At 39.3% G+C, this 17001-nt stretch overlaps 1 protein-coding gene across 2 annotated transcripts in view; it reads left to right on the top strand.

Moving 5' to 3' along the window:
• col4a2 (collagen, type IV, alpha 2) overlaps positions 1 to 17001 on the top strand; it is a 65921-nt gene that overhangs the window by 35971 nt on the left and 12949 nt on the right. Inside the window, exons 5-39 of one of the 2 annotated variants that reach the window (XM_023415947.2) lie at positions 3752 to 3886; positions 3980 to 4024; positions 4142 to 4258; positions 4359 to 4427; positions 4557 to 4592; positions 4686 to 4739; positions 4843 to 4878; positions 5046 to 5087; positions 5333 to 5404; positions 5550 to 5594; positions 5693 to 5740; positions 5920 to 5955; positions 6049 to 6093; positions 7037 to 7100; positions 7701 to 7814; positions 8233 to 8382; positions 8534 to 8605; positions 8802 to 8953; positions 9075 to 9147; positions 9298 to 9404; positions 9596 to 9779; positions 10207 to 10251; positions 10542 to 10616; positions 10712 to 10810; positions 10948 to 11169; positions 11343 to 11504; positions 11600 to 11770; positions 11918 to 12061; positions 12185 to 12310; positions 12405 to 12586; positions 13279 to 13342; positions 13443 to 13517; positions 13625 to 13732; positions 13834 to 13941; positions 14030 to 14101. In XM_023415947.2, the coding sequence (XP_023271715.1) occupies positions 3752 to 3886; positions 3980 to 4024; positions 4142 to 4258; positions 4359 to 4427; positions 4557 to 4592; positions 4686 to 4739; positions 4843 to 4878; positions 5046 to 5087; positions 5333 to 5404; positions 5550 to 5594; positions 5693 to 5740; positions 5920 to 5955; positions 6049 to 6093; positions 7037 to 7100; positions 7701 to 7814; positions 8233 to 8382; positions 8534 to 8605; positions 8802 to 8953; positions 9075 to 9147; positions 9298 to 9404; positions 9596 to 9779; positions 10207 to 10251; positions 10542 to 10616; positions 10712 to 10810; positions 10948 to 11169; positions 11343 to 11504; positions 11600 to 11770; positions 11918 to 12061; positions 12185 to 12310; positions 12405 to 12586; positions 13279 to 13342; positions 13443 to 13517; positions 13625 to 13732; positions 13834 to 13941; positions 14030 to 14101 (3349 nt within the window). The remainder of the gene's footprint in view (positions 1 to 3751; positions 3887 to 3979; positions 4025 to 4141; positions 4259 to 4358; positions 4428 to 4556; positions 4593 to 4685; positions 4740 to 4842; positions 4879 to 5045; positions 5088 to 5332; positions 5405 to 5549; positions 5595 to 5692; positions 5741 to 5919; positions 5956 to 6048; positions 6094 to 7036; positions 7101 to 7700; positions 7815 to 8232; positions 8383 to 8533; positions 8606 to 8801; positions 8954 to 9074; positions 9148 to 9297; positions 9405 to 9595; positions 9780 to 10206; positions 10252 to 10541; positions 10617 to 10711; positions 10811 to 10947; positions 11170 to 11342; positions 11505 to 11599; positions 11771 to 11917; positions 12062 to 12184; positions 12311 to 12404; positions 12587 to 13278; positions 13343 to 13442; positions 13518 to 13624; positions 13733 to 13833; positions 13942 to 14029; positions 14102 to 17001) is intronic. The other variant, XM_023415948.2, reaches the window with a different exon arrangement.

Here is a 17001-nt window from a genome sequence, read left to right as displayed (position 1 = left end):
CTGCTCTGTCACCTCTTCACACCTGGCAGAAGATAGAGATAGAGAGAGAGAGAGAGAGAGAGAGCGGACTTGTATTTTATGTAGTACATAAGGATGTCAAAAGGATTTCCTACTGGATGTCCATTTTTGTATCCTCACCATTTCTACCAAGTCTTATAGTTTCACTTTTCCTTCTGTGTGGATCAGACAGTTACACCTTCTTGGTGGTGGCTCCCCCTCTTCACCTGGACACAGGTTAAACAAACTCACAGAAACAAGTTTCTGGTTGATATACTAAAGTGATCCCTCACTGGCTTCCCACCGAATAACTCACTTTATTTGAAAGGGTCTAGCCAGAAGCCCCGCTGTCCGGGGCTGAACCCAAATCAATGTGGTGGTGTGCAAGGGCTGGGCCCCTGATATTATAGTGCTTTAACTATCTCTGGGGCCAAAACGGTACACTTGTATACCTAAACCTATGAGGAACTACTTGTACTTTGTGCTTTTGTGTGGGATCCAAAGTCACTGCTATACCTTTTTATTTTTGAGTGTTTACAGTAGATTCAGCATTGTAGCTGTTGTTTGCTGTAAGACAACACAAGTATGCACAACATCTCTCCCGTTATCAGCTATAAGAAGAGGCTTGTATTTATCAGGCCTGTGTTTAAGCCATGCAGAAAGATAGTCAGCACTGCACATAATGTACCTCGCAGACAAGGATCTCTCTCTCTCTCACACACACACACACACACACACACACACACACACACACACACTTTTGAATTACAAAACCATTCCAGCTCACTCATCTCATCCCCTCTGTTAATGTATATTTTGCTTCTCCCCCTGAATTATTGTAAAATTGTTCCTTTGACAGAACCATTTGTCTTCAAACAATTACTCAGCTTGATTAATATCCTCTTTATGAGTATGATTTACAACAGTTGGGGTGTGTGGGCTGAGTTCACCTTACTTCATGTGCCTGAGGGCCTTTTTTCCACCATAACAATGAGAGCATGAGGGGTTTATACAAAGGAAACAGGTGGCAGTTTTTTTTTTCCAGATCTGAACTAAATGTCAAATGACATTTATAATCCTGACAGGAAGGTGCAAATTATGAATTCGGACTATATTGCTTTTGCTATGTAACAATAAAGAATCCGTATTTAATGATGAAGAGGATTGGGAATCACTTTTCCTACATACGTTTGTTGTTGGATACTCTGGCATCAGCGTTGTGACATGTCCTTCTCACCACAGTCAGGGATGTTGAAATGTTGTTTTTGGACTCTGAACCACCGACCCACTGTTTTGTGGTTAGCCACGGTTCTGCTAATTTATTACTGTTTTGACATTTTGATTATTGTGCAGTTTTAACAACACAAGGGGCATGGCTCAGCTGGTCTGTAGATCCATCACTTTGATCCAGACTGAAATATGACAGCAACTAGTGGATGGTTTGCCGTGAAATGTAGTACAAACATTGATGGTCCTCAGACAGTGATCTCTACTGACAACATTGATATCCTGACTTTTCCTCTAGAACCAAACAGCAGGTTAAAGTTTTTAGGTTATTTCACGTATCCTTTGAAATATCTTCACATCTACAATATGAATTGACACAAAATGTTTTGAACAGACATTCATGGTTCCGTCGACATTTGTGGCTTATCTCAACATCTGTCAGATGAATCGCCGAATTTAAATGTGGTACAGAACCTAACTTTTTATCGAGGGACTAGCACCGTCATCAGGTCAAAATCTTATGTCGTCCAGTTCTCAAGTTTTAGACCTACAAAACTCAAGTCTTGTTTTAAACAAGACCACCTGCAGCCTGGCTCTGGCACACACTGCTTCATCTCAGTTGTCTTTAAAACTCTGTGAACACTGAAAACAGGCCATAATACTGTGAATCAGTACAGAATTTTCCATCTTAAGGTCGGTTTTTTCTTCAGTTATGTACCAAGATTAAAGATTAAACACCATCATTTATCATAAAATCATAAATAACTATCATAACCAGTAGCTATGTCTATTGCCATTATGAGCAAGATATACTGATGTTATCATATCATGGCTGAATCTCTGACTGCCCAATCAGCCCGGTCCTCTGGCTTTTTTTCATTTGTAAATGTAAAAAAAAATCACAACACAGACCATATAACACTGTTATTGGTGTGGAGTTTAAGTTGTTTTGACAGGACTGTATCTGTGGTCTGCTCTGTACGCAACAGCTGCTGGAGATTGAAGCAGAGACAAAACACACGCACCTCCTGTTCCAAAAAAGCCACCCATAGACAACACACACACACACAGGATGCACACAGGCTGCATTTACAAGTGTTCAAGCATCTAAACATCATTTATACGAGTAATTTATCTCACACTATCTGCATCTGATGTGTCTGTCAGCTTGTTTGAATTTTTATTTGACATTGTTTAGGCTCCCTGCACTTTTATCAATTCCTTTGAGACCCTTGGCTCAAGCTCCATATAACAAAGCCCAGAGCATCTCTGTCTGGGGACAAACAACATCACTGTGTTTGTTGGTTCTCACAGGAACACTATGAGGCCCCCAAAACTCAGAAGTCATCACTTATTGACCCCATGAACTGCCAGACCATACAAACACACCAAATTCCCATGGTATCTTCATTCTCACGTGTTCATTTTTATTTTTTATTTTTTTACCCTTGTAAGTACTGTCCCTCCTCCAGCGTTCATCTACTTTCTACCCCACCTCGAGCATCTCCCCCAACCATGTGAATGACAGTAACAACAACCTAGAAACACTGGGTGACGTGTGCGTGTGTTTAAAGCACCTGTTATTCTACCTGACCTTTTAGTTGAAGCTCCCTGTCCTCACATACCCCACTTCCACTGAACATGTACTCGATATTCAGGATTCTTGTGCGTTCGTTTTTTGTATCCTGCTGTTATCTTTGTCCAAATACAGCGGCAATTCTGGCGAACAGGAGACGCTATTAGGAGATTAAAATGAAATGTTTAAAGATGCAGCAGAGGTATGGCTTGGAGAACAGACACATTCTTCTTCCACTGCTGGACTCACATTTTCCTTTCTTCCTATCTGCCAGCCTGTCTTCTTTCTTTCAGCACTCTGACTATCATAATCAAATAGTTATATTTAGCTTTTAGATTAGGGGACTGTCTGCCGATTCAAAGAGTCGGCGATTAAAACTCTCTCTGAACAGCCCTTTGAACAGCCTTTAAATTTAGCTTGGTCACTATGAGTGAGAATATTATATAAGTAAATAGTGTGTCAGAATCTCTAGATTTCAGCTGCTTGTTCTGTCGCCAAAACATTGAAAAGAACTCAAACTCAGTCCAGTAGTACTGAAATGTTTTCTTTAGGTCTTCAATTTCTTCTCTGGCTTTTTAAGGCCCTCAGCCTGTCTTCCTGCAGCTCTCGCTGTTGACCACTGGGTGGCTGTAGAGAGCGAGGAGCATTGAAGGAGAGGCTTTTCCTAGAAAAAGAAAAGTGTACGACTCCCCCTTGTGATGCAAACAGGCAATCAAATGAAAAAAATCCATGTAAAAATGTGGGAAATGCTTCCTATTTTTTTTACTGAGTCTTGTCACGCCTCTTTTTGCATTGTTGTGATGCTTTTCTTCTAAATTCTTGATAACACTTATCCTCAAATCTTCTCGTCTAATCCCTCTGTTTTAACAGATAAGTTTACATTTTTTGTCATCCCAGGTTAAACTTCTAACACTCACGACATTATTAATCTTTTTACCTCCCCAATTTCAGGGTCACCCTGGGCCAGTTGGTCCTCAGGGTCAACAGGGGCCTCCAGGAAGACAAGGTGATCCAGGCATCCAAGGACAGAAGGGGCAAAAAGGTGACCTCGGCCGTGGTGGCATCATAGGTCCTAAAGGAAATGTGGTAAAATATCCTTCTCTTTTTACTAAAAAAATTGTTAGAAAATGATTACAGTTACAACTCTTTTTTTAATGTCTGATTCTTGTTGCCTCACAGGGAATGACAGGCGTTCCTGGGTTTTCTGGCAACGATGGAATACCCGTAAGTTCATCATCCATCAGTCTGGATGAAAGCAGTGGAAGCTCGCTGTGTGTTGACAGAGTATTGATCCTACGTGTGATGTGTTTTGACTGTTTTGATTTGATGTTTGCTCTGCAGGGCCACCCAGGACAGGCTGGGCCCAGGGGGAAGCCAGGTGCAGACGGATGTAATGGGACGCACGGAGACGCAGGGTTCCCAGGACAAACTGGTTATAATGGCTCACCTGGTTTTCCTGTAAGTGTTACGCCAAACCTGTCTGGATAAAGATTTGTATAATACATACAAGTTTAACTTCCTGATCATTATTCTCTGTCCTTTCGTTTCCATTTCTAAGGGACAACCAGGCAGGAAGGGAGAGAAGGGAGACTCCCTGGAGCTGAGTGTGTACATGGAGCGTTTCAGGGTGAGGAAGACATCACTTTTGTCCTGAGGGACACCTTGCTCTATAAAATTACACTTATACCATGATAAAGCTGCAACAACATCATATAGATCTGATTAACTTCACAAATCTTTGAATATCCATCCACAGGGAGATCCAGGCACGCCAGGGATCCATGGAATATTTGTAAGACAAATTCGATTCAGTTAGTCATCTCAAACTTACTTTTCCCCAGTTGCAGTCTTTCCCATCGACTGTCTCTCATTTCATTTTTGTCAGGGGCCGCCAGGAAATCCAGGACGGCCGGGTAACCAAGGCTTCCCAGGACCAAAGGTAAGTGTGTGCATGTGAATGTGAGCCCATTTGTTTAGGTTGTGAAGCCTAATCTATTATGATACAAAGTCCTAATCTGATCCTGTTTTTTGTCTTTTGCAAGGGTCCCCCAGGGCCTCCAGGTCCCAGAGGACCGAAGGTAATGTAACAACAATAAAATATAATACAATTTTGTTATATGACTCTGTATTTACACTGCATAAAACATTATCTTATACCTTGTCAAGCATGTAAACTGTAGCAAATAGGAACATGACTTTAGGCAACTGTTAGCAACTTCAGGTGTTTTTTGTTTTTCCTGGGCAGGGCACTATGACCAAAGTGATTAAGGGAACCAAAGGAGACCAAGTGAGTGTTTGTCCCATGCATTGTTAATATCTATTAGTCAGTTGTTGCATGAAAAATCCTGAATCATACTTATTGTCATATTGTATTTTTTACTCCCCTACATTTATCTGACAGCTGCAGATTTTACAAAAAAGATTATATGATAAGCTCATAAAATCAGTCAAATCATGAATCATAATTTAAAATCATTATTATTAATATTGTGTCAGTAACTGACAACCATTGTTGCACTTCCTACACCACAGGGGGACATAGGACCACCAGGGCACCCAGGAAACTCTACTCATCCACTTACTCTGTCCCCCTACGGACCCCCGGTTGGTACTTCTGCAACATGTGCTCATCTTTTTTCATTGCCCTGCTGTAATGACATTCAATCATGGTCGCTAAAATAAGAATTATAAATTGAAGTGTTACAAACAATCCATGTACCACAAAAATATTCCACTGTCTTTATTTTAGGGACATCCTGGTGAACAAGGTCTGAAGGGAGAAATGGGAGATTCGGTATTTGATCACTCATTGACGACAATGCACGTGCAAACATACTGTACATTCACACGTCAGCATGTCACTGATCTTTTCTCTTGGTCGGTTAATTTCAGGCGTACAACAGAGGAGAAACTGGTGTAATGGGATTCCCTGGATCAAGGGTTAGTGCAGTCAATTTTCTACACATTTCTGAAAAGCCTTGTCCTTTTACATGTAATGGAATATTTTGAATATTCTGTGGGACTGGTACTTGTGATTTAAGATCTGAGGAGCTGATGATGACTTGTTTGGCTCTATCCATATGTTAAGTTTCACACTCTGCTTTTGATGTTGTTTCTAGGGGCCACCTGGTGCTGATGGGATTCCTGGACCAAGGGTATGTTTGTGTGAAAGATGAGAGTTGTATAATTGTTGTATAATCAAATTTGAGTAAAATTTTTATAACTTGATGATTACAACTCTTGTTCAGGGGGATCCTGGTGAAGCGGGACCAAACGGCAGAGATGGACATAAAGTGAGAGTGCAGCTGATTGTGATCCCTGATCACTGATTTTGCATCTAAACCTTTTTCAAACTGATCGACAAAAATATGTTGAAAGAAATATTTTTCAAACCCACAACTTATTTTAACTTCTAGTGGAGATCCCAATGTTTCCAAAGACACCAGTTATGTCAAACTGAATTTATTGTAAATATGTGTAAAACGATGCACAATATATCTGGAATATTTCTATTTGATGAAATTATGCAGCCGTAAAAAGTTTGAATTGAAGTCAGTTTGAATATTTCACTTAGTATTAACATTACTTAGCCTCAGCCAGTTTAGAACAACATGGTTTAACAGCCTGTAAACGTGTTCAGGGGGAAACAAAAGTAGAAAACAAAGATATTTTAAGACAGTGTTTTTTTTCTTTGTTTAGTAAATCCAGTAGCTAAAGTTTATGTGGTTCTTGTATCGGTGTTTCCACCTGTATACTTATATGTACATGTGTGTTAAGAACAGTGATCTGAACAGACTGTTTAACACAGGGCTTTGTATAGTCAGTTATTTTAGGAAATGTTATAATTAACATGCTTATGTTTATGTGATGCTATCTCACTCACAAAATTTTTGCTCACACTATTATCTGATTTTCAAAATCAGTTTTGAAAATTACATAGAGAAGGAAACAAGATCCAATATTAAAATTAAACAGAGTAGGAAACAAGATCAGATATTAAAATTACACAGAGTAGGAAACAAGATCAGAGATTAAAAGTAGAACAAGATATTGATAAAACAGATACAGATTACAACAACAGGATATGTATGGTGGTTATTTTCTAGCAATGTGTCCATATCCAGCATGTGATCTCATGTAGTTACATATGATCTTTGTACGCAAGATTCACATTAAAATAATAAGTGAAACTGCGACCTCTGACTCACAAAGACTGACATTAAGTTTGTGTTTCAGGGAGTCAGGGGTGACCCAGGAGATCTGATTTCATCTGGAAGCCATTGGCCTTCGTCCTCAGATGGTAAATTGATCACTACCAGAAAAACAGTCAAATAATCAGCCGACACAAAAGAGGGAAACAGACAGACACCTGCTGTGTGACCATGTTAACAGGCACTCTTATAAACTTGTTGCTTACATGAAGTGAAACTTGTGACATTACAAAAGTTCAGCTTAAGCGGCTCACACAAGTGTTCAAAATAAATATGGACCTGATGGGGGTTATTAAAAGTCATAGCATAGGCTCAGTGAACCTGAGGGAGAATGGAGCTTCTTATCCTGCGTGGATGATGACATATGACAGGATGCGGAGCAGGTGGTGCAGGGTGGCAACTGGTTGAACCAAGAGTAATGACTGAAAATTGATTGGTTGGGATTACATTAATGTGTAGTGACAGATATTGAATAGTCTAATTCATTTGAAAGTCAGTACTATAACAAACATAACATTCAATATTATTATTACAGTATATTCAAATGAAGCTAACACAGTTAGAAATGCTTAATAATCCTTCATAAATAATCTCCTAGACACCTGCATAAAAATGGATTAAAGCAGCTGATGTCACCTGTTGCACAGATGCTAACAACATGTTTCTTCTATTTCCTTTGACTTGATAAGCTGGTCCTCCTGGTCCCCCTGGTGAACAGGGTCAACAAGGAGAGAGGGGCCCAGTAGGAGATCAAGGCCCCCCTGGACCCCCAGGATATCCTGCCTCTTATACACAGCAACAAGGTCTGTCAACTGAGGCTGAACAAACAGATTCCCCCAAACTTTTGTCCACAGAAGTCAATTTCATTCATAAATCCCAAAATCCCAAAATCAGATGGATTAAGAGTCTGCAGAACATATCGGGTGTTCTATGCTTTGACTCAAATAAGGGAAAAGTCAGCTAAATTCTTTAATGGGGAAAAATGCATAAAAAACTTAAGCACAGGAACAGATGAGGGATCCCTTTTCAAGGACGGACAGACATGCAATAGATGCTGAATAGATGCAGTAGATATAGTAGTGAAAAAACATAATGACAGAATAACCTGAAGTAGTAAGTATGAAGTAAATATTCGGTTAAAGACTGATTTAAATTGATCAGGATCAACCGTTTTACCCATGGGCCAAAAATAATATTTAAATTTTCTTTTGCGTCCGTCAGTGTATGAATTCTTCGGGCCATTTGGTATAAAAGGCGAGCAAGGAGAGAAGGGCCAACAAGGGGAAGCAGGGATGCCTGCTGTCAGTGCAGGACCCCCAGGCATCCATGGACGCCCAGGGGCCAGGGGCCCTCAAGGACCTAAAGGAACATGTGAGTGACTGACTGACTGACTGACTATTGTATTTTAAACTAAGGCTATTAATATCTTATATTATTTCCCTTTGTTTACTTATTTATCAGTGTCAGTGTTTGTTTCTTTGTTTCTAAAATGACTTTTTACTGTATTTCTGTTCGTCCCTAGGGGCTGAGTTCTTCAAGGGGGCTCCAGGCGGGGGAGGAAGGCCTGGAAATGCAGGCTCTAAAGGAGTGAAAGGTGCTGTAGCCACACTGCCAGTGCTGAAGATAATTGTTGAACTCATGATGAACTATTTGTTAAAAGCACAGACATTTTTCTGAAGAATTCACTTTTCTTTTTAATTTTCTTCAGATACGAGAATCATATCAGTTTCTTGAAAGACTTGCTAATACATCACATTCTGACCTGTGGGTGCATTTTTGTGTACCCATAGGTGATCATGGAGACTGTGAGTGCAGCACTGTAACCTCTCCAGTGGGACTACCTGGCCCTGCCGGGGATCGTGGTGATATAGGGATGACTGGAGAGTTTGGTCAGCAGGGTGATGTAGGAGACCCAGGTCCCCAAGGAGATGACGGGTTCCCTGTAAGAAAAATCAAGAAAGTCATATTAAAATTAAAGAATCACATTGTCTTCATTGACTATTTTCCATTGATTATTTTGACCCCCTCTTTTTGCCCTCACACTTTCCTGTGTTGTCTTTTAGGGCTTTCCTGGACTCGATGGAGTACCAGGCCCAAAAGGCCGAAAAGGGGACGCAAGTGTGGCCACACAGAAAGGTGCAGTGTATATGTTATTTCATCTCATTTCAGGTCAGCAGCGAGTGTACAAGTGGACCAGAAAAGTAACCTGTATATGTGTGTTGATGCATGATTGTATGGATTGTATGCGTACGTTTATGCATGTGTGTGTCTGTGTCATCTCTACAGGATATGCTGGAGACCCAGGGGTCTCTGGACAAGATGGTGAGTCAGGAGCGCCAGGTGCTCAAGGCTTCAACGGTTCTCCTGGTTTCCCTGGGAGCCGAGGTCCTCCAGTGAGTCCATCAGTCATGTCCTTAATGACAGTATAACATTGTACATATTATATTTTTGCTCATGTTTACTTGCCTTTATCGTGTGCATTAGGGGTTTCAGCTGCTCTGATATCCTCCTCCTTTCCTCACCACTCATCAGTAACAGTAAATGAATCCTACAGTGTAATGATTGTACGCATTTATGTCAACAGGGAGAAGGTCCGGTGGGAGATCGTGGAGACAAAGGTTTCCCAGGTTTTCCTGGTCGACCCGGTGTAGCTGGGCTGAGGGGAGAACCAGGTGCAGTCCTTGGGGCCCTCAAAGGTCAGCGTGGTTTACCTGGCGATGATGGTCAGGCAGGCTATCATGGAGTTCCAGGAACACCTGGCCGGCCAGGTGAGAGGCAGCTGACTGCCGCATTCCCCCCTTTTATCCGGTCTTCATATGGTGTTGCATAATTCTCTTTCAAGGCTTTATCGCTTTGTAATGATTTTACCTGTTTTCACTCTGCCAAGAATTTCATTTTACCCCCGCCCCACTGAAAATACCCTCTTTTGTAATTTAATGCAAAGCAGTGAAATCGGAATGAACATTAATAGCTTGTGATAAAAAAATAAAAAAAAAAAAAGGGAAGGAAGCATGACAAGTATATGTTGCCATTTTATTTACTTTTCTTTCTTTGCCTCCTGTTGTCTTCTTGATGCAGGGACTGCATCCCTCAAACCAGCTGCAGCTGAGCTTGTTTGAGTTAATGCTTATGCTTTTGAATAACTCTTGTACCGAATGCCTCTCTCTTTCATTCTCTCTCATTTGCAACTGAAAGGCGACTGTAGTCCAACAGGAGATGGAGGACAGGTGGATGTAACAGGTAGCTGGTACAATAAAGTTTTCACCTTATTGCCCCCTTTATAACAACTCTCTTGTGCTTTGCCTTTGGATTATTTGACTCTTGTGCATGATGATTTTTAAATTGTTTAAAATTTAGTGTATTGAGTTACCAGCTAGTGTAATGATAAAGCCATGTTCTTAAAAACAATTCACGCTGGGCAGCAAACAAAAATCACTTGCACCGAAGTAGTCATTTCCACATAAACAGTCACTTTTACATACAACCATGATGTTTCCCTAAACACTGCCCTTCTGTTATTTTCTCCGCAGGTCCTTGCAGTGCAATTCCAGGACCTCCTGGATTACCTGGACTTCCAGGACCCAGTGGATTACCAGGTTTCCCAGGTAACACTACAACAAGCTATTGATTTTTTATTTGCCTGCAGTGTAATAGTTTTGAGTCTTTTTTAATGCTGTGTTGATATTTTGTGAACCAACAGGTCTTCTAGGGCAAAAGGGGCAACAGGGTCCTTTTGGAGTAGAAGGAGAGAAAGGAGAAACAGGAGATCAAGGAATAGGTGGCCGTCCTGGACCACCAGGTAAGGAAAGAAAAGAAAACACTGCCCCATAGTCATTTTTAAAGTCATAATTAAATATGATATGGTGTTGAATATCATACTTAGTCCAGATCATTTTCTTTTATTAACCTTAACCTTTATTAACCTCTCCAATAAAGGTTTTGCTGGCCCCCGTGGAGACTTGGGATTTCCTGGCAGCAAAGGTTCAGTTGGAGTCCCTGGTTTGCCCGGTGTGCCCGGCAGGCACGGGGCACAAGGTGGAAAGGGTGTTCACGGAGAAGTCTTGGGAGCATCACCAGGAGCCCGTGGTGACCCAGGGCTGCCTGGGCTTCAAGGGAATAAAGGCCTGTCTGGGGGCCAAGGAGTACCAGGCCATCCAGGTTAGCCATGTTTTCACATTGTCACTTATGTTCAAACTCAACAGTTTATTTCACAGTCTGTCAGTTAGTCTCGCTTTGCCTTCTTGCCTTGTTCTCAGCATTTGTGGGATCATTTAAAGAATAAAGGATTGAGGAGATGTTATATAATGTTTTTATTCATCCCTTCAATACAGGAACGATTGGCATGCCTGGCATGATTGGCTTCAAAGGTGACAGTGGCCCTGCAGGCCTGCAGGGGGAGGAAGGCAGGCCTGGGCCAGCGGGCAAATATGGCTACCCTGGTGACCCTGGACGAGCAGGTCCACCCGGGCCTCATGGTACCATTGGACAGCCAGGTTAGGCAAATATACACACTGACATACACTCTCAGAAATGTTGTTGTTCGTGTCCCACATCACTGTTCCTTGTGGTATGTGGTCCTGCTCACCAGGTATCACTGGAGAGAGGGGAACTGAAGGAGACTCGGGCCCTCCAGGTCCAATCGGATTAAAAGGGATCCCTGGGGAGTACGGTAATAATGGTGTCATTGGAGAGTATGGCTCACCAGGTAACCCAGGACCGATAGGAGCAGATGGATGCCCAGGAGTCCCAGGAATGAAAGGTTTGTTCCTCAGATATGTACTCCATAAATAATACAGAGTAAAATTAAACATCAAATAATATAAAATCTATGTAATTTGTTTATAATTCGAGCAGTTTTGGTCGGAAAAGGTGGTTTTTTTGTGACTTCTGATGGTCTTTTTCCCAGGATACAAAGGATCTCCCGGCATGTCGGGTTTTGAGGGGACCAGGGGTGATCTAGGGGTGAAAGGCCTAAGTGGGCTGAGAGGAGAACCTGGAGTGCCAGGCGAATTTGGCCAAAAAGGAGGGACAGGCAAAAGTGGAGAGAAAGGTAAGACTGCTTTATTCTATAAAATGTTTGTTATAGTCACTCATTAGTCCACTGTGTTTTGTGGAGACCTCCTCATTAACACTTTAACGTAGCATCTCCTTCTTCCCTACCATCTTCTGCCAGGTGATCGTGGTCTGAGGGGGGCACCTGGGGATAAGCCTAAAATCCCTGCCCAGATGATTGTTGACATGAAGGGTGCCAAAGGAGAGCGAGGATTTATAGGAGAACAAGGTTTCACCGGGCCGAGAGGTGTGCAGCTACAGTCTGATCTCAGTAACTCCCTCCTCCTGAGCTTCTCCTTTAAACCAAGCCTTGCCTCCTAACATCTTACTCTTTCCTACAGGTTTTAAGGGGTTCCCCGGTGTACCCGGTAGTGAGGGAGTTCATGGTTTTCCTGGAGATCCCAGCAATGAGAAAGGATACCAAGGAGATCCGGGTGCACAGGGGTTGCCAGGGATAAAAGGAATGCCTGGCCTAACTGGAAATCGGGGAATTACTGGTTTTCAAGGAATGTCTGGCAACAAGGTGAGCAGAGCCATGCTGGGAAAATTCCTGTGACTGAGTAGGCGTCCATGCCAATTATTAAGCATTAAACAGGCACCCCAATAATGTTACAAATGATGCTCAGTTTTGTTTGTGGTTGGTTGTCCAAAGGACTCAGCTTGTGAAAACAGTTAAGGACCCACACTCACAGCTCTGTTTCCAGCTACAGCTGGTGACTTTTTGTAGCAAAAAAGCTGTTAAAAAAAACACTGCACACTGCACACTACCTGCCCATCACCAAATGGGCTGACAAAGTTAGCGAATAGTGTTATTATGACGCATTTAGCAGCTAAAGAGCCAGATATTTACTTCAGAGGTTAGCAGAGACCAAAAGAGAGATACAAATAGAATGAATACTAAACTTTCGTTCATCAGGTGACCAGAAAAATGAATGCTAATGTTGCTCTGCATCTGCTCTGATGTACAGTACAAATAGGCAACTTTTTGCTAACAAGTTCACCTTATCAACTTAAAAGGTGATGTTAAAGGTGTGTTCACAGCTTGTCAATTATTACACTCACTCCGCCACCATGCCATCATTTTTTTTAATTTTACTATTGTTTTGTAGCTACAAAAACATGTACAGTACATTTCTTTCATCGCAACATCTCAGGCAAGAGTGATATATTTGAATGTTTAATATCTTTCTTAATTGCTCATCTGTTACTTTTCAGGGAATCAAAGGAAGCCCTGGTGCGTATGGTGCATCAGGAGACCCAGGAAGAAAGGGAGGCAAAGGTACAACCTGAAATTTAAATTCCAGACCAATGTTGTTTGTTCTAAAATCATTGTGATCAACATACTTTAAGTGTTAGTCAATTTTGAAATAATATCACAGGTGATAAAGGCCCTCGTATAGACCTTCCAGGGTCTACGGGATTGAGAGGAGAGGAGGGGTTTCAAGGAGTGCCAGGTACATAATCATACAGCTTTTGTTACTTCTCCTCTGGTGTTGATCAGCCCCAATTTGCAGTTAAAGGCAAGTTCTTGGCTGATGTGAAATGATACCTCCCCTTACAGGCCAGACAGGATTAATTGGACAGACTGGGGACAGGGGTACCATTGGTTTTGATGGTATTGGAGGGAAAAAGGGAGATTCTGGTGATCCAGGAATATATGGATTCCAAGGTAAGACATTCCAGTCGGTTCCTTATTGTGCACATATTAAATGTTATGCATTACTGCAGAATTAAATTGCAGTCACTCATACACATTTTGTTTTTCTGCAGGCTCCGATGGGCAGAACGGAACTCCTGGTAATCAAGGTCAAAAAGGCTTTCCTGGAACACCTGGAAATCAAGGACATCCAGGCTTCCCTGGCTTCCCAGGAAACAAAGGTAACAGGATCAGACCAGTGCCATCTCTTTCTTTCTCTTCATACTTCATACTTGTCATCCCCCATCTGATGTATATGAATGTGTGCAGGTTTCCCTGGCCTGAAGGGTCTTTATGGATTACATGGACTGAAAGGACAAAAGGGTGTCCCAGGAACACCAGGTATTCAACCAAATTTCAAAGATTTATAAAAGCAAAATGTCTTTGTGTACCTATCACTACCAAGGGCAGAGGTTTAGTCTAAACATTGGTAGAGACGCAACAACCCAGCCACCCCTCCAAAACAAAGAGATTGACTCTTTAAGGACATCAACCAAACAGTTTATTAACATATAAGATCTGATTTATATTCAGAAATACCCAAATGAAAATGTAATATATGTACATGTGTTGACTTTCCGTATATGAAATATATGTACATATGAAGTAAAATGATATATGTATATACAGTATGACCTATATATAAGAATTACATATGAAACATATGAATATCATATATTGACATATATGTCTAGCTAATGTGTCTGTTTTAATTATAAACATATGTTAGATGAACACATATCCATCCCCAAACCTGTCAGTATATGTTCATGTTATTTATGTAAATATAAAAGATAGACATTTATGTTTAAATTTAATAAGAATTTAGTTAAAAATATTTGTATTTATTTCATATATGTTATAAACTCATATGTTCATATGTCCAGAGGATTGATATTTGTAATAATAATATATCCTATTGTAGGTGACACATATGGTGACATCACTCATGATATAGGTACATATATATCATAGAATATATATGTCACAACACATAGTATATTAAGGCATAAAAAGTCATAGTACAATAAGGCATAAAAATGTCATAGTATAGTAAGTCAAGTCAAGTCAGTTTTATTTATATAGCACATTTCATACGGCAGGCGTTAACTCAATGTGCTAAGGTAATAATGTGCTACGGTAAAAGTCATAGCATAATAAGAAATAAAAACATCATAGTATTGTAAGGCATAAAAAGGCAAGGCAGTTTTATTTGTATAACATATTTCATACGCTGGGGTAATTCAAAGTGCTTTACAGAGCAATAAAATATGAAACATAATAAAGCATACAGAGTCACACTAAAAGAGTAAAGATAGGAATGCAAAAAGTAATATGAATTTCCAAATGATTTACATCATCAGGTATAAAAACATCATAGTATTTTAAGGCATAAAATGTCATAGTATAGTAAGGCATAAAAAAGACATAGTATGTTAACACATAAAAATTATAATATAGTAAGGCATAAAAATGTCAAAAAATGTCATAGTATAATAATACATGAAACATCATAGTGTAATAAGGCATAAATAATAATGCATGTATAATAAGGCATAAAAGTCATATTATTGTAAGGAATAAAAACGCAAGGCAAGGCAGTTTTATTTGTTTAACACATTTCATACACTGGGGTAATTCAAAGTGCTTTACAGAGCAGTAAAATATTAAACATAATAAAGGATACAGATTCACAATAAAAGAGTAAAGATAAGAATACAAAAAGTAATATGAATTACCAAATGATTTAAATCATCACATATAAAAACATCATAGGATAGTGAGGCAAAAAAATGTCAAAAAACGACATAGTATAGTAAGGCATAAAACATCATTGTATAGTAAGGCATAAAAAGTCATAATATGGTAAGGCATAAAAATGTCAAAAAACGACATAGTATAGTAATGCATAAAACATCATTGTATAGTAAGGCATAAAACGTCATAGTATAGTAATGCTTATAAATGTCAAAAAACGTCATCGTATAATAAGGCATAAAAATATCAAAAAACGTCATCGTAAAATAAGGCATAAAAACACCAAAAAACGTCATAGTATAGTAAGGCATAAAAATGTCAAAAAACGTCATAGTATAATAAGGCATAAAAATGTCAAAAAATGTCACCGTATAATAAGGCATAAAAATGCCAAAAAACATCATAGTATAGTGAGGCATAAAACTGTCAAAAAACGTCATAGTATAATAAGGCATAAAAACGTCAAAAAACGTCATAGTATAGTAAGGCATAAAAATTTCTAGAAACGACATAGTATAGTAAGGCATAAAACATCATTGTATAGTAAGGCATAAAACGTCATAGTATAGTAAGGCATAAAAATGTCAAAAAACGTCAGAATAATAAGACATAAAAACATCATAGCATAGTGAGGCAAAAACATCATGGCATAGTGAGGAATAAAAATGTCAAAAAACATAAATGTATAATAAGGCATCAAAAGTCATAGTAGAGTAAGGCATAAAAAAGTCAGTACAATAAGGCATAAAACGTTATAGTATAATAAGGCATAAAAATGTCAAAAAAAGGCATAGTAAAATAAAGCATAAAAAGTCATACTAGAGTAATGCTTAGAAATATCAAAAAACGTCATAATATAATAAGGCATAAAAATGTCAAAAAACATCATAGTATAGTAAGGCATAAAACGTCATAGTATAATAAGGCATAAAAATGTCAAAAAATGTCAAAGTATGATAAGGCATAAAAATGTCTAAAAACGACATAGTATAGTAATGCATAAAACATCATTGTATAGTAAGGCATAAAACGTCATAGTATAGTAAGGCATAAAAATGTAAAAAAACGACATAGTATAGTAATGCATAAAACATCATTGTATAGTAAGGCATAAAACGTCATAGTATAGTAAGGCATAAAAATGTCAAAAAACGTCATAGAATAATATGGCAAAAAAATGTCTAAAAACGATATTGTATAGTAAGGTATAAAAATGTCAAAAAAGTCCTAGTATAGTAAGGCGTAAAAATTTCAAAAAATGTCATTGTATGGTAAGGCATAAAAACGTCAAAAAACGTCATAGTATAATAAGACATAAAAACATAGCATAGTGAGGCATAAAATTGTCAAAAAACATAAATGTATAATAAGGCATAAGAAAGTCATAAAAAACGACATAGTATAGTAAGGCATAAAAAGTCATAAAAACCTCATAGTATAGTAAGGCATGAAAAGTCATAAAAATGACATAGTATAGTAAGTCA

Source organism: Seriola lalandi, unplaced genomic scaffold (assembly GCF_002814215.2).
Source record: "Seriola lalandi dorsalis isolate HSWRI2012SDOR001 ecotype SW California unplaced genomic scaffold, Sedor1 jcf7180002054559, whole genome shotgun sequence".
NCBI classification, from domain to species: domain Eukaryota; kingdom Metazoa; phylum Chordata; class Actinopteri; order Carangiformes; family Carangidae; genus Seriola; species Seriola lalandi.
This window is presented reverse-complemented; position numbering and strand designations above follow the sequence as displayed.